Below are 17,017 nucleotides of genomic sequence, written 5' to 3' on the forward strand. Positions count from 1 at the left end.
CAAATTATTTCATCTAATAAACAACTTTCTTCATCTTATAATGTAATAAGTTCACCCAAATATGTAATCATTTTATGCTAATAAGAATCTACTTTGAAAAATTCAAAACAAATATATTCATCGAACAATATAATTTATTCATCTTCTTACTAAATCACTTCACACACTGCAATCAATTCATAATACAAAATTAAGATGAAACAAATTTACCCAATCGAAGGATTCAAAACTATATTGCTGATCACTGAGAAATCCAGAATTGATAACCAAAACAGTAAAATTGTAGAGAAGTGAAACATTAACCAAACTATAAAAATAAAAATGAAGTGGAAACTACGTCAAACCTTTGGTTATAGCCTCTAATTCTTGGGTTTCATTCCAGATTTTCCCTCACACACTACCACCAAAACAGAAAAATTCAGATAGATTGTAGAGGAATGGAGCAAAAGAAAATTAAATCAATAGATTCACATACCTTTTCCAATTTATGGTGTCTCCTTCTCCAATTTGTAGTTAGATTACACCGTCAACAGCAGCGCAATGAACCCTTAACCATAGGTTTCTTTGGTTGAGAAGAAATCGTAGAATCAAATTGATAGTGAGGGAGGAATGGAACGGAAAAAATAAAATGGTGAAGATGGGAATAAAAGCCCACTTAATCTGTAACCTAATTTCGTTAATACCATAATTAACAACATTGACTTAATTACAAAAGTACCAAATTACCCCTTGGATGAAGTAATTCGAGTTAAGAATGAACTATGGAAATATGACGTCCAATTCTTAATCTAATCCATTCAAAATTTGATCTAATGATTATATTTTGGTCTCTAGTTCTACACTAAGAAGGTGTTTTGTATATATCACTACCCTATATATATACATATATATATATATATGTATAATGTATATGTGGTGTATAATTGTATAAACAAATTAAATATAGCATATATTCATATATAATGACAAATGGACACAGTATAATGTGTCATGATTTATGCATTTAATTGTTAATGAACTTTGTTTCAAATTTTGAATGCAGGTATTTGTTGAAAATTGAAAATGGATCGATATTTTAAGAAACTTTCTCCTAGTGTTGCTGCTTCATCTTCGTCAGTTAATGGACCTACACTTCTTCAACCTCAAGAGTCCTTGAATGAAGATAAACTTGAAGCTGATCCAGAAAATATTCCAAGTGATCCAGGGAAACGACCTGATATAATGAGATATTCGTCAAACTCAATAGAACGGGTGCTTAGAGCTTACTTACTTAAAGGTCCATGTCAACCGCGCGAACATGATTTTCCTCCAATAACTGATGGAAAGCGACAACGTAAATTTGTCGCGCCTGATGAATTCAAAGATTGGTTGGAGTATAGTATTACAAAGGATGCAACATATTGTTTATATTGTTATCTCTTCTCTAGACTCCATGGAAATGGACAGGACGCTTTTGTATCTGGAGGATTTACAGCCTAGCGCAAGAAAGAAAGGTTGAGAGATCATGTCGGGGATCATATAAGTGATCATAATAAGTGTAGATTAGCATGTCGAGATTTGATGAATCAAGCCCAACACATCGTAGTGTGTATATCTAAACAATCAACAAAATCTAAGCTTGAGTATCGTCGCAGATTTGGTGCAACTGTTTTGTGTCTTCGCTATCTTATCAAGCAAGGATTACCCTTTCGAGGAAATGATGAGTACGATGAATCCTTGAATCAAGGTAACTTTCTTGAGCTTTTGAAAGTTGTTGCTTCTTGCAGTGAAGAGATAGATAATGTTATACTGAAAAATGCTCCTGCAAACCTCAAACTGACATCATCGGATATTCAGAAAGACGTCATTAATGCAGCTTCTGTTGAGACAACAAAACTTATTGTAGATGATATAGGAGACAACTCTTTCTCCATATTAGTCGATGAGTGCCGAGATGTGTCCGTCAAAGAACAAATGGGTGTTGCGGTACGATATGTGGATAAGAATGGATGTCTCAATGAACGTCTTCTTGGTATTGTGCATGTCGGTGATATGATTGCAACCACACTTCAGAAGGCACTTGATTCTTTGTTATCGACTCATGGTTTAAGTGTATCAAGTTTGAGAGGTCAAGGATATGATGGTGCAAGCAACATGAGAGGAGAATTCAATGGGTTGAAAAGTTTGATTCTCAAGAGAAATCCTAGTGCTTATTATGTGCACTGTTTTGCACATCTGCTTCAACTCACAATTGTTGTTGTTGCTAAAAAAACATACAAGTATTGGGTCTTTTTTTAATTCTGTCACCCGTTTGTGTAATATTATTAGAAGTTCATGTAAGCGCAGAGATGTGCTACGAGAGAGTCAAAGAGCAAAGGTTGTTGAAGGGATTGCAAGTGATGAAATTAATACCGGAAGAGGATTAAATCAAGAGAAGTCATTGACACGACCCGGAGATACTCTTTGGAGTTCGCATTGTGGTACTCTCATCAACTTGATGCATTTATTTTCTTCTATTAATGATGTTCTGGACTATGTCGGGGAGTATGGTTATGAGGATGCACATAGGGCTGACGCTTTGGATGTGCAAGAAATTCTAAATCATTTTAAGTTTATCTTTGTGTTGCATCTTATGAGGAAACTCTTGGGAATTACACATGATCTCTCTCAAGTTCTACAAAAGAAGGATCAAGACATTGTTAATGCTATGAATCTTGTCAAAGTAGCAAAAACACGTTTACAAGTAATAAGGGAAAAAGGTTGGGAGGTTTTGCTTTCTAAAGTTACAAAGTTTTGTAGAACAAATGAGATTGATGTGCTTGATATGGAAGATGAGTGTGTAGTTAGAGGAAGAGGAAGGCGTAAAATTGAGAAAATAAAAAATCTCCACCATTATCGAGTAGAGTTGTTTTGTTCAGTCATTGATATGCAAGCTCAAGAGTTGAATCACCGTTTTAATGAAGTCAACACAGATTTACTTCTGTGTATGACTTGTTTTGATCCTAGAAACTCATTTTCTGCATTTGATTCAGAGAAGCTGCTTCGTCTTGCCAAGTATTATCCATCTGAATTTTCTGAAGTTACTTTGTATGAGCTTAAAAGTCAGCTTGATAACTTTATTTTTGATGTGCGCACAGATGAAAAGTTTTCAAAAGTATCGGGAATTGCAGGTCTTGCTCAGAATATGGTTTCTACAAGGAAACATGAGAATTTTCCGTCGGTTTATTTGTTAAATAAACTGTCATTGCTCTTACCCGTTGCCACTGCTTCAGTAGAAAGAGCTTTTTCAGCAATGAAGCTCGTTAAGACTTCTCTACGGAATCGTATGGGAGACCAGCTATTGAATGATTGTTTAGTTCCTTATATTGATAATGATGTGTTTGTTAATGTAATTAATGAAGCTATTATGCAGCGGTTGCAGAAGATGAAAAGTTGAAGAGGGGTGTTATAATATCATTGTATGGAACTATGTGTTTACAACATTATATTTATATTATGTAATATTATTTATGTTTCATTTTATTATTTGAATTTTTTATTTGGACCCCTCAACCGTAAAATTCTGGCTTCGTCACTGGTAAGCTGGACTTCTCTCCCCTTTGTGTACGTAATCTCCCTACACCTCTTTTTGTCCAATTTCATCCTCAATTCAAAGTTAGGGTTTAGATTCAAGCTCTTCCCATATTTGAATTAAAACACAATTTAGGTGTGAATCCAATGTTTTATTGGCTTGTTAGGTTCCAAAGCCTACTTTGAGGAGCGAATGGAATGAAATTGTTGGGCTTGGTGTTTGAATGTAGGGATAACATAAAGTTTTCTCAATAGGGCTTTCGAAGCTTACCTTGCTAATTTGATTTAGTTTGGGAATTTACTTTACTTGCATAATCTAAGTTTGGATTGTGAGGAAAACATGTTTTAGGTAAAGGATGTTTTGGGACAGCCTATAGTTAAATGTAAAACTTGATGCTTTTTACATACTTTGGTTACAGATGTTCACAATAAGTTAAATTTGCTTATTTGGGTATTAATTATAATGAGCTGAACATGGAATTTTAATGAAATTATTGGGATGATTATATAGTTGGATTACCTTAGATAGTATGAATTTTGAAATATACCAGTAGAATTATGTTGTGGTGAAAGAAACAGAGGATACAGCTTTTGTGACATGTTCTGGCAGAGTTTATTCAACTTCAGTTAACCAAGTAAACGATCTCATTTTCTTACCAAATTTTAACTGGACATACTTTTATCTCTTCTGTCATGTGACCAAAATTCAGCTTAAACCAAGTTCAAATGAATTAATAATGGTTTTCGTAAGGGAACTGCCATGTTCTGCCAGGTTTGGGTAAAATACACATTTATGGCTTATATTTTCATCTAGTTATGTTGAATTTTGACTTAGTGTTGGTTGTCTGGATTGGATTTTCAAAATCAGTACATTTTATGTAGAAATCTTGGGACATGACAATAGTTGAAATGCTTACGATGGAAATGATTTTAGTGTTTCTCGGCATTTTAAAGTAAAACCCGAGTTTCGCTCAGCGATGGCTTGACATAATATTATTAATGAAAATATTTTTGGCATGAGTTCAGACTGAGTGCATCAAGTACTCAACCCTGCACATGTTTTCCCTATTTGCAGGTTGAGACGTGACAAGGACGGAGAATGTTGCGCATTGGGACAAAGACCGTATTCAATAAATGTTTCGACTGCAATTTTGTCTTCATATTTCCTTGAATTGTTGGACTATTTTTATACAGAGCCTGCTTCGTGATTTTAGACTATGATTTGGTATTAAAGTTTCATCTTTTGTTCTATGTGTCGTACTCTCTGATCGGTTTCCTTCTTTCTTCCCCGCTTCTTAATTCTCCCATTAGTTGCGATCCATCGTGCTTTCTATCCTTAGGAAGTGCGATCGTGACAGTTATGGACCTGTTTTACAAAAAGTGAATGTTTTGGGCTAAATTCGTATTTTTGTCATATTTTCATAACCAAAATTGACATTTAATATTTAATCAATAGTTAAATTCAATGGTATTCTCTACAAAATGTGAATTTCAAACCCTAAATCTAAATCCGACTAAAATATAGCAATAATAATTGAAATTAAGGATCAAATGTTACCTATTACTCTTTCCATCCGTGAAATGTTATCGAGTTTACCCATTTTGATCCGTCTGTAAAATATTTGCTATTTTCTATTTTTAGGGGAGGGGGGAAGGGTTTGTTACGTGTTTAATAAAGAGGTAATTGTGTGTTTCTTTAAACACACGAGAGGCTCTCGCGTCTTTCCCTTATTTGTAATATTGTATAATCTGGGTACTAATGGCGGATAACAGCTCATAATTGGTACATATATGGAATTTTATCGTTAAGAATGGAAACATTCCTGAATTATTTTTGTGAGACAGGTAAAAAATAAAAGTGTCCCTATTTTTATGGGACGAAGGGAGTATATTTTAGTGATTTGCTTTATTTTGTATGAGAGTCAAATTCTTTGTTCTTGTACAAAGTTTGTTGTTCGTCTATTTTTCTTTTTATGTTTCTGTTCTTATATAGACCTAAAGAAAAATCAAATAACCGGAATGGAGGACAAATCACTTCAAAAAGAAAGAGGATGTTGTGAATCTGGAAAGTCAACTGCAAGCGTGAAACCAATTCCGAGGGAGAAAGGTAGAATTAGATATGAGCGAAGATGGGAGGAGAAGAGGACGAAACACAGAATCCAAGGGAATATTTTCACAAGCCTTGCGAACCCATAGAGTCGCTGGAACACAGATGAACTCCAAATAAGAATCAAGGACTCGCTGAGTTCATACACCTTTATGAGCCTCGCATTTCAAATATTGATTCCTAACGTTCAGTGTAGGGATCAGACTATCCGGTTCACTATTTACCGAGACCTCTTTGGTCTTGTTTACAAGATGGCTCAGTCAAACCATCGACCAAGCGACTGAATTAGAGATTACTAGCTATTACAATTTACAATACAGTAAGTAGCTAAGGCAACAACCAGAGCCTTCCTTAACTGGAAGCTCCAAGAATCACCAAGAACCCTGCACACTAAGAAACTTGTTAGTATAAAACGAAAGATCCTTTCGGATCTACACAAAACATGCAGGAATAAGAGAGATAACAAAGGAATCGCATAGATCTACAAGCTATGGCTCAGCCACCCGCTAATAGTACAGATCTATTCACCAAACCAACAATCCAAGGGAGCACCGTTGAATCCAACTGTGAAACACTTCACACACCACGAATACAACTCCAATCAACTCCACACTACCGGATCTGGCCTCTCTCACACCTTACACTCACAAGAAACCTCTCACCAGAAAACCCTAACCTTCTCTGGAACCCTAGCAACCGAATCAGTTGCTAATCTCAACCCACTCACACGATTACACACTTAAACACCTGAGGTAAACCATCATGTAACACTCAGAGAATCACCAGAGAAGAAGAACTCAAGGGAAATCAAAAGACTCGAGAGAGAAGAGAGAGACAGTGAGAAAAATGAGAGAATAATCTGAAACGGCGGATGGAGTGAGGAGAGTATATCAGAAGTGGTGTGGGCTAGGGCAACACTCAGCCCCAAACTGCCTGGGCCGAAATAAACCAAGGCTCAACACAAATAATAGTCCACCCATTAACCAGCCCAATAATCAACATACTCCATCTTGGACATTATTTTGGGAAACCAATTACACTATTAGCTAAGGTTTTAATCATCATAGCCTACAAGGCAGTCCCCACAGCATCCAAGAACAAAGTTCACTTGCATAGGGAAACAGCCAGGTTTGCCTACAAGGCACCAAAGGGGCTGACACCCATTAGCCTTTAGGACTTAGTGCCATCGGCCACTATCCACCCTTACCACAGTTGGCTAAGAGGCTGAGGTCTTTAACCCCCGGGACATGCAACTATCCTAGGTCAAAATGCAGATACTTAATGCAGAAAAGAAGTTTTTCAAGTGGTAAGCATTTAGTCCCCATGTCAGCTGGGTTCTTATCAGTGTGCACTTTTAATAAAGAAACCTCATTCTTTTCTACAATATCTCTGATGTAATGAAACCTTACATCAATATGCTTAGTTCTATCATGGAAGACAGGATTTTTACACAATTGAATAGCTGACTGAGAATCTGAAAACACATCAGGAGGAGATTTCACAAATTTGAGTTCAGAAAGTACTCCCTTTAACCATACAGCTTCCTTCATTGCTTCAGTGATAGCAATGTACTCAGATTCAGTGGTGGATAAGGCCACAATGTGCTGTAACTGTGATTTCTAACTTATGCAGGATCTGCATACAGTAAAGACATATGAGGTGGTGGACTTCCTCTTATCTCTATCATTAGCATAATTGGAATCAATATAACCAGTCAGTTTCACACCATCTTCACATCTAGAATAACACAAACCATACTTAGAAGTATTTTTCAGATATCTTAACAACCACTTCAGGGCTTCCCAATGAACAGGACCAGGATTAGACATGTATCTACTCAAGCAAGACACAGCATAGACAATATCAGGTCTAGTACTAACCATCAGATACATAACAGATCCTATAGCATTAGCATAGAGAACCTTCTTCATGGCATTGATATCATGTTCAGATTTATGACACAAGTCTTTACTCAACATAAAGTGTGCAACTAAGGGAACAGAGGCTGTCTTAGCATCAGACATGTTAAATTTTTTCAGAATTTTGAGCACATAGGGTTCTTGATGCATAACAAGCACACACTCTTTTCTATTTCTGAAAATATTAATCCCTAATATCTTCCTAGCATCCCCTAAGTCTTTCATATCAAAATTCTCACTCAAAGAGGTTTGCACAGCAGTTATGGTTTTCAAACAAGGACCCATAATCAACATGTCATCCACATATAAGAGAAGAAAGACAGGAGCAGTAGTATCAAGGTTCTTAACATACAAGCAAGCATCAAAAGTACTCCTTACAAAGCCTAACTTATGCATGCAGGTATTGAATTTGATATTCCACTGCCTAGGAGATTGTTTCAAACCATACAGAGCCTTTTTAAGCAAACACACATGATTAGGAAACTTTGGATCAACAAAGTCTTCAGGCTGTTTCATGTAAATTGGTTTATCCAAATCACCATGCAAGAAAGCAGTTTTAACATCCATTTGTTTCAGTTCCCAATCAAAATGAGCACACAGAGCAAGCATCAACCTCACAGTTGTAAATTTAACCACAGGAGCAAAGATTTCAGTATAATCTACCCCCTCTTGTTGAGTTTGGCCACTAATCTGGCCTTGTACCTTAAACCATTCACCTCACTTTTTAGCTTATATAGCCACCTGCAATCTACAACAGAAGCTCCAAGAGACAGAGGTACAAGAATCCAAGTAAGATTAATTTTTAGAGAATTCATTTCCTCTATCATAGCCTTATGCCATTCATGCTAGAATTTAGACTTAGTAGCCTGTTTATAAGATTGAGGCTCATCCCCATCAGCTTCATGAACATTAAAAGCCAAGTTTATCAAAGCAACTAAACCCACGTAGCCATCATATCTAGCATGTTTCTGGATATGTCTTCTAGGTCTGTCTCCAGATAAGATATAATCATTCAGGTTTGGAGCATCAATAGCATGTTGAACACCTGAAGGAGAATTTAACACATTCTGGACAGGCATAACAGGAGGACTACAGACATGACTACTAGGCAAGTTAGCATCATTGTCCACATTATCACATAAGGGCACATTCACAGCATTATCTTGTAGGCCCCCCTCATTAGGTGTTTCATTAGGAATATAGATAGGAGTAGAGTTCCAGAATGGCTGCTCCACCTCACTTGGAACATCCACTGGATGCTCCACATCAGTGGGTTTATCTGTGGATTCCACCTCAATTAGAGGGTCATTGTCCACATTCTGAGGAGCAGGGGTTACAGCCACATTCAAGCAGGGGAACTCAGTTTCATTAAACACAACATCCCTACTAATAATGACTTTGAACCCAGGCTCATCTCTAAGCCATACTCTATATCCTTTCACACCCTCAGGGTATCCCAAAAACACACATTTTCTAGATCTAGGTTCAAGCTTATCAGTTCTAGTATGAACAAAAGCAGATCAACCAAACACTCTCAGATTAGAAAGGTTAAGGGGTTTCCCTGTAAAAACATACTCAGGACATTGTCCTTGCAAAGGTACAGAAGGGGATCTATTCACAAGATATGTAGTAGTCATTAAAGCTTCACCCCAAAACTTTTTGGACAAACCAGATTTAGCTAACATGCATCTCACTTTATCAAGCAAAGTCCTATTCATTCTTTCAGCAACTCCATTTTGTTGAGGAGTATAAGGAACAGTTTTATGTCTTTTAATACCATGCCCAGCACATAAGTCATCAATTTGATGATTGCAGAATTCTTAACCATTATCTGTTCTTATTGCCTTAATCCCCTTACCAGTCTGATTTTCTATCAAAGTTTTCCAAGTAGTAAATTTTCCAAACACATCATACTTATGTTTCATCACAAAACACCAAACTTTCCTTGAAAAGTCATCAATGATAGACAAAAAATACACAGACCCAGAGTGGGAAGACACAGAGGCAGGGCCCCAAACATCCATATGCAAGTATTCTAAGATATTAGTACTAATATTTGCAGGCACTGGAGTAGGAAAGGTAACCCTATGTTGTTTGCCTAGCACACATGTGTCACAGAAAGGAAAATCACCTTGAACATCAGATTCATATAGGATATCATGCTTTTTCAGAATATGTAAACCCTTTTCACTCATGTGACCTAGCCCATTATGTCATAACATCAATTTATTAGATTTCACAACATTGGCATAAGCTTTTTCACAAGTCAGGGGCATAGCAGTACAAACATAAAGACCACATTTTCTTTTAGCTTTAAACAAACACATGGAACCCTTACAGATTTTCATGCTCCATTCCCCCCACTTACCACCCATACCATCATTTTCCAGGGCAGTACATGACAACAAGTTATAACATAAGTCTGGCACATATCTAACACCCTTCAGGTTCAACACATAGCCATTTTCAAATTGCAGGCACACATTGCCTATGCCAAGAATTGTACACTTCTTGTCATCAGCCATAGACACATATGTATTAACCACAGGCTTAATCTCAGAGAACACTTCCTTGAAGGGACTAACATGATAAGTGCAGCCAGAGTCACACAACCAATCATTTGAAGTAAACTGACACAGAGGGGAAGTATTCATGTATACCATAGCATGCAACATAAAAACAGATTCATTATCAGCATCAAATTTTGCAATATTAGCAACATTTTCAATCTAAAAGTTTCCATTGTTGTTAGGAGCCTTATTCTTTTTAGGCTTATTACAATCTTTCTTAAAGTGCCCAGGTTCCCCACAGTTATAGCATTTTCTCACAAATCTAGGGTCCCTACTGTTGGACCTAGATCTGTTCTTCTTCTTAGAGTTGGACCTGGAACCAGAATTTCCATTTGACTCAGAACCCCCTCTAGAATTAAGTCTACCCCTAATATTAAACACCTTGTTAGCAGCAGATTTATTAGTAGCTCTTTCCCTTATTTCAAGTTCCTTAGATTTAAGAGAGCTAATAATCAAATCAAGAGGAGCAGTATCTCTACCATATTTAATAGCAGCTTTAACATCACTGTAAGAGTCAAGTTTGGCATTCATCAAGGCAATACTGGTATATTCATCAATTGTTTTATCCCCTGACCTTTTAATATCTTGAACCAACTTTTGAAATCTATCCACATTGTCATCAATATCTTTTGACAAATCAAGCTTGAATTTAAAAAGTTTTTCAAGCAAATACATCCTTGAAGACATAGAAGTTTCAGTATACATTGTATCAAGGTGTTTCCAAATTTCAGAAGCAGATTCAATGTGATTAATCTTCCTAATCACAGAGTCAGACAAATTAAGAATAATAGTAGCTTTAGCCAACTCATTCATTTCATCCAGTTTTTCTTGTGGGGTATCAGTTGGCACAGTACCATCAACACATTTGAAAATTTTTTGTTGAATAAGAACACACTTCAGTTTCTGTTTCCAGATAACAAAATCGTTTTTGCCATTAAAAGGAACCAAGCTGACAGGTTGAGCCATTTTTGAAACCAAGAAAAGTTTTCAAGCAACACAGAGGACAAGAAAACTAACAAAACACACAACAAGCAGTCAGCCAACACACAGACAATCACCAAGGCAACAGAATACACAGATTCACAGATTTCACCAGGTTTTCACACAGAGAACCTCAAATCCTTGACTGTCACGAGCAGGGCCGGGTAAGGCTATCGCAGTTCGCAATCACTCACTTCTGGAGGGCGCAGGGGGTCACTTAGGCAGCACAATATGCTTGGTGGTCAAGCAACAAGAGATTTCAAGCAGAGAGCGCAAGAAACAAAGGAAGAACACACCACGGAAGCAAGAAACACAGAGAAAACACACCAAGGAAACCTAAGTCTTGCCAAGACTGTCTACCAGCAACAAGATCCCAAACCTATAGTTGGCACTAAACAGAAAAATAGAAATATCCAGAAAGATTCAGCCAATTTACCAGAGCAAACCCCCACTCGAGGGAGGGTTCCACTTGCCCACCTCCTTTTAGCGACTCGGCGTGCCGGAATAGTCCCCCGGTGGCTCTGATACCACTGTAGGGATCAAACTATCCGGTTCACTATTTACCGAGACCTCTTTGGTCTTGTTTACAAGATGGCTCAGTCAAACCATCGACCAAGCGACTGAATTAGAGATCACTAGCTATTACAATTTACAATACAGTAAGTAGCTAAGGCAACAACCAGAGCCTTCCTGAACTGGAAGCTCCAAGAATCACCAAGAACCCTGCACACTAAGAAACTTGTTAGTATAAAACGAAAGATCCTTTCGGATCTACACAAAACATGCAGGAATAAGAGAGAGAACAAAGGAATCGCATAGATCTACAAGCTATGGCTCAGCCACCCGCTAATAGTACAGATCTATTCACCAAACCAATAATCCAAGGGAGCACCGTTGAATCCAACTGTGAAACACTTCACACACCACGAATACAACTCCAATCAACTCCACACTACCGGATCTGGCCTCTCTCACACCTTACACTCACAAGAAACCTCTCACCAGAAACCCTAACCTTCTCTGGAACCCTAGCAACCGAATCAGTTGCTAATCTCAACCCACTCACACGATTACACACTCAAACACCTGAGATAAACTATCGTATAACACTCAGAGAATCATCAGAGAATAAGAACTCAAGGGAAATCAAAAGACTCGAGAGAGAAGAGAGAGAACACAGTGAGAAAAATGAGAGAATAATCTGAAACGACGGATGGAATGAGGAGAGTATATCAGAAGTGGTGTGGGCTAGGGCAACACTCAGCCCCAAACTGCCTGGGCCGAAATAAACCAAGGCCCAACACAAATAATAGTTCACCCATTAACCTGCCCAATAATCAACATTCAGACTTGTAAATTTAACTTTTTTTTATTGATAAATCTGCAGTAAATGGATATGGTATGTTGAATTTTCAATTTTTTAATCTGGATAAAATATACATTTTGTGTTAGTCGGTTTGGTTATTAATAGAACCGAATAACCGAATCGACTTGTCGGTTAACCGACCCTAAATATTGTTCAAAAAACTAACCGGAACCAACCCGATCTCTTGTTCGGTTAGTTATCGGTTATAACCGAAATAACCGAGTTGTTCATGGTTAATAGTCATGTGCAATTTTGATATCCTATTTTAAAAATAATGCTTAGGCACTTTATTGACTTTGAGAGATCTTGCTTTTAAAATAATGATTAGGCACTTTTTATTGACTTTGAAATATTATAAAAGATAGTGACACAAATTAAAATAGACTTTTATAGTGCAATATGAAACTTTGACAGAATATGGAAGTAAATTACATTTTCTTCGATTGTGACACCACGTAGGAGTTTTAAAAGTATAAAAACATTATAGAAGTTTATAAATTAAAAATATAACTGAAATTAAAATTGAATTTAATTTCGATTATCGGTTAAAATTGAACATAATTTCGGTTATCGGTTATAACCGATAACCGACTTCTAGTGAAATGACAAACTGGTACTGACCCGAACACCGTGAATTTTGGTTATCGGTTAACCGAATAACTGAGAACCGTTACCCTAATATATATATATATATATATGGGTGTGTTATATTGCTAAATCACTCTTAAATTGCTAACTACACTTAAATAATAAGTTTTGGATTATTAAATGTAAAAATATCAATTAGGGATATTAATGTCAATTAACAAAAAGTTAGTTATAACTTTTAAAAAAAATATCACAAACTTTAAATGATTATAAATATCTCATTCTAAATTATTTTTTCACACAACATATATCAAATTAAAGATAATTTTATAAAGATTCCAACGAGATCTTACATGCATATGTTCCGATGTTAAAATTAAAAAATAAATCACAAATTTTCAATTTTTCGACGAGGAGCCTAATATCAATGTTGATAACATTATATGTCAATATAATATGTGTACAATGTCAACATTAAATTGTATTGAGATATTCAAAGCATTGTGTTGATATTTATAGTATACTATATTGACATTACGATTCAAAACCCTAAATGTGGTAGTTAATTTTATCTTTTTAATATTAAAATATGAAAAATGAAATTACACATTGCAAATTTTATAGACCATTAGATCTCTTAATTACTATGGTTCATTATACTCCCTTAAAACATAACATAAATCATAGCTCTTGGATGTAGATTCGGATAGCTAGGATATGACAATCGAGCTACATTAATTATCATGAAGTGTACATTATGGTGGTGTTCGGTTTTCTAGATAAAATAATGCCAAGATACAATTTAGGATTGAGTTGTGAGATTGTTTTAGTCATAGGGGGTTAGCAATAACTAATTATCTCATGATTATCCTTCTAAGATTGAATTGCGGGATTGAATCTTATGAACCAAGCAAACTACAAATTTAATACCGGATACAATCTTGCAAACCGAACATCCCCTATAGGGATAATTTAGTCATGACAGAGTGATTATTAGTTTTCAAACTTCACATCCTATGATTCCGCTAGATTTTATGATGATACAACTTCCCTCTCTCTTCATCACTCCGCTCCCTCTCGTCTCCCTCAGTTCCAAGCCTAAAACCATTGCCCTCTTATCTCCCTAATTCCTCTCTAGAAAAACCGGAACCTCCTCTCGGTATCTCCCCATTTTATCACTTTGTGAAGACGATCGGAGACTCGCAACCAAGGACGGTCAGTTGTTCATCACTCGACGGTCAGTTGTTCATCACTCGATGGTCAATTGCTCATCACTAGACTCACCAATTTCTCTCTTTGTGAAATAGATTCAACCGATCAAATCGCTATTTAACCGTTTTTGCTTACACAATTCGACGGTCATGTTCATCAAATCCGTCGGAATCATGTAATGAATATCTATTCCTTATGGAGTACATTGCGGAGGGATGTTATATACATTATTTGATTTAATGGGTGTTGTTTGAAGTTTTAATTTATATATCATAGGTAGTGATGAACACTTGTCACATATACTAATGAAAACCTTCATGTATGAGCCTATGACTAATCATTTTTTATGTGATGAATTGTACATCATTCAATAATGATATATACATTATTCAATTTAATGTCACTTTTGCAATATATTCAATTTAATGTCACTTTTGTTTATTACTAATGTGTAATTCACATTGTCTTCCTACATAATGTACACTTAGTACAGTTCTACAAGAGCATAGAAGTAGTCTTTGTGGAATCATTAAAATGATTATAAGTAATATTCCTAAATAACTTTCTGGTTATGTGCATTATTCAATTTTTTTTGGAGTGGTGTGTAGGAATTAAGAGGGTCATATATATACATAGATATATATAGAGTAGTGATTAATGTCAAACTAATTTGAAAGATCGAACTAGAGACCAAATTAATGCCATTAAATCTAGTTTTTTAATGAGATGTGCTGATATGTAAATTATTTCGGTGTTCATCACAAGCCCATTTTACATCATTAAAGTAGGTTTATTACTTCATTCCAGTACATAATATCTTGAAACTATAATACGTTATTACTTACCCCTAGTAGGTTTTGAAATGATTCAACACATGCTTCTTTCGAATTCATTGAACTGAATTTTTACTTTATTCACTTTAAAAAATACAATTCATTCCAATAAGTTTATTACTTCATTAAAACATGTTATTATTTCATTGGACAAGATATTTACTTCATTCCAGTAAGGCTTCAATTATTTTTACATATACTTTATTCCAATAGTTTTTGTAGGCCTAGGAAAATGGAACTATTCCCTTTTTTCTGCAGATTTTAGACCGATAACTCCAGCTTGGATTCCTCTATGCCATTTTCATTTGGTGAGGAGGAGTTGTTATTCACGTGTTCTGCCATGGCCAAGGAGTTCACTAAATTTTATTATTTGCCACTCCGTTAATCTATTATTTGCCACTCCGTTATTGAATCGTTCAATACACGGAACGTTAGAGCACATGCATCGGTGGTCTTTGCATCGAGCAGGCGCCGTACCGACGGCTCGGCGAGCACCATGCTCGGCGTTGTGCTCTTGCTGATGGCACGGCCCTGTTCGATGCATCGAGCACCGTCGTGCCAATGAGCAGGGTGACGTGGCCACTTCTGATTGACCAAAGGCAATGCCGTTGTCATTTTCCCTTTTTTTTAAAAAAAATCGAAAAATATTAAAAAATCGGTTTTAAATAAAAAAAATATTTTCCCACTTCCTAATAAAATATATCTGTTTTTTCTCCACTTTTAATTTATTTTTCATTATTTTTACCCTAAAATTCTCATTTTCATCTATAAATACCTCCATTTCAACATAAAATTTTACACCACAATACACAACAATTCCCTCATCAATTCTCTCTAAACTCTCTCATCAATTTTCAGAGCACCTGCATCGGTGTTCTATGCATCGAGTGGGCGTCGTGCCGCTGGCGCGGCGAAGCTCTTCTCGCCGTTGTGCTCTTGCCAGCGGCACGGCCCTGCTCAATGCATAGAGCACCGCCGTGCCGCTGAGCAGGGTGACGTGACAGCATTTCATTGGCCAACGGTAATTCCGTTGGATATTTGTTTTTTTTAAATTAAAAATAATACCAAAAATTAAAAAAAATCGGATTCCTAAAAATATGGTCGTTTTTTTACCTTTATTTTGAAAATTTTTGAATTTTTTTTAAAAAAATTAATCCCAAAATCATCAATAAATACACACATTCATCATCCATTTTCACATCAAATTATCTCTCAATTCATCACCTACATCTTCCTCTCTCACTCAAGCACTCTCTAAATTCAAAAATGGATATGAACGATATCATTGCGGAAGCGAAGTGCGAAGAACAAGAATACTATCAACAATATTGTGCCGCTTATGAAGCCTATCTCGCGGCCGCTGCCCCCGCCCCTCCTCCTCGACCAACGAGATCAAATCGCCGCTACATCCCCCGTGACCGGAAGGGAGCCCACGAAAGGTTCGTTGCCGACTATTTTTCCGACGAGTCGCGGTTTCCGGCAGATTCCTTCCGGTGCGGTTTCCGCCTGTCAAAACGGTTGTTTATACGTATTGTCAACACATTGTCCGCCCATGTTGAATACTTCAAATCACGTAGAGACGCAACCGGTCGGCAAAGTGTCTCGGCGTTGCAGAAGTGTACTTGTCCCCTCCGACAACTTGCTACTGGGCAAACGGCTGACCTCTTCGACGAGTATTTGCATGTGGGGTGAGTCAACTGGAATCCTATGCCTCAAAAATTTTTGCGTCGGCATTCGTTCTGCTTTTGGTGAGGAATTCCTTCGGGCACCCACAACCGAAGATTGTTAACGGTTGCTTCATCTTCATGAAACAGTCCATGGATTTCCCGGTATGCTTGGCAGCATTGACTACATGCTTTGGAAGTGGAAGAATTACCTGAATGCTTGGAGGG

At 36.7% G+C, this 17,017-nt stretch overlaps 1 protein-coding gene across 1 annotated transcript; it reads left to right on the forward strand.

Moving 5' to 3' along the window:
- Positions 1-1,062: 1,062 nt before the first annotated feature.
- Positions 1,063-3,415, forward strand: LOC121784228 (zinc finger MYM-type protein 1-like). The gene is made up of 3 exons (XM_042182391.1): positions 1,063-1,367; positions 1,767-2,258; positions 2,308-3,415. The coding sequence occupies exons 1-3, from the start codon at positions 1,063-1,065 to the stop codon at positions 3,413-3,415; spliced, it is 1,905 nt and encodes a 634-aa protein (XP_042038325.1).
- The last annotated feature ends 13,602 nt before the right edge of the window (positions 3,416-17,017 follow it).

The sequence above is a fragment of the Salvia splendens genome, chromosome 21 (assembly GCF_004379255.2).
Source record: "Salvia splendens isolate huo1 chromosome 21, SspV2, whole genome shotgun sequence".
NCBI lineage: Eukaryota > Viridiplantae > Streptophyta > Magnoliopsida > Lamiales > Lamiaceae > Salvia > Salvia splendens.

What these genes read in the sequence shown, in the direction of transcription:
- LOC121784228 (XM_042182391.1), top strand. Translation starts at nt 1,063, where the DNA reads ATGGATCGATATTTTAAGAAACTTTCTCCTAGTGTTGCTGCTTCATCT. An exon ending in CCTGATGAATTCAAAGATTG is followed by an intron (nt 1,368 to 1,766) that starts GTTGGAGTATAG and finishes TGCTTCTTGCAG; the next exon opens with TGAAGAGATAGATAATGTTA. An exon ending in GTTGCTAAAAAAACATACAA is followed by an intron (nt 2,259 to 2,307) that starts GTATTGGGTCTT and finishes TAATATTATTAG; the next exon opens with AAGTTCATGTAAGCGCAGAG.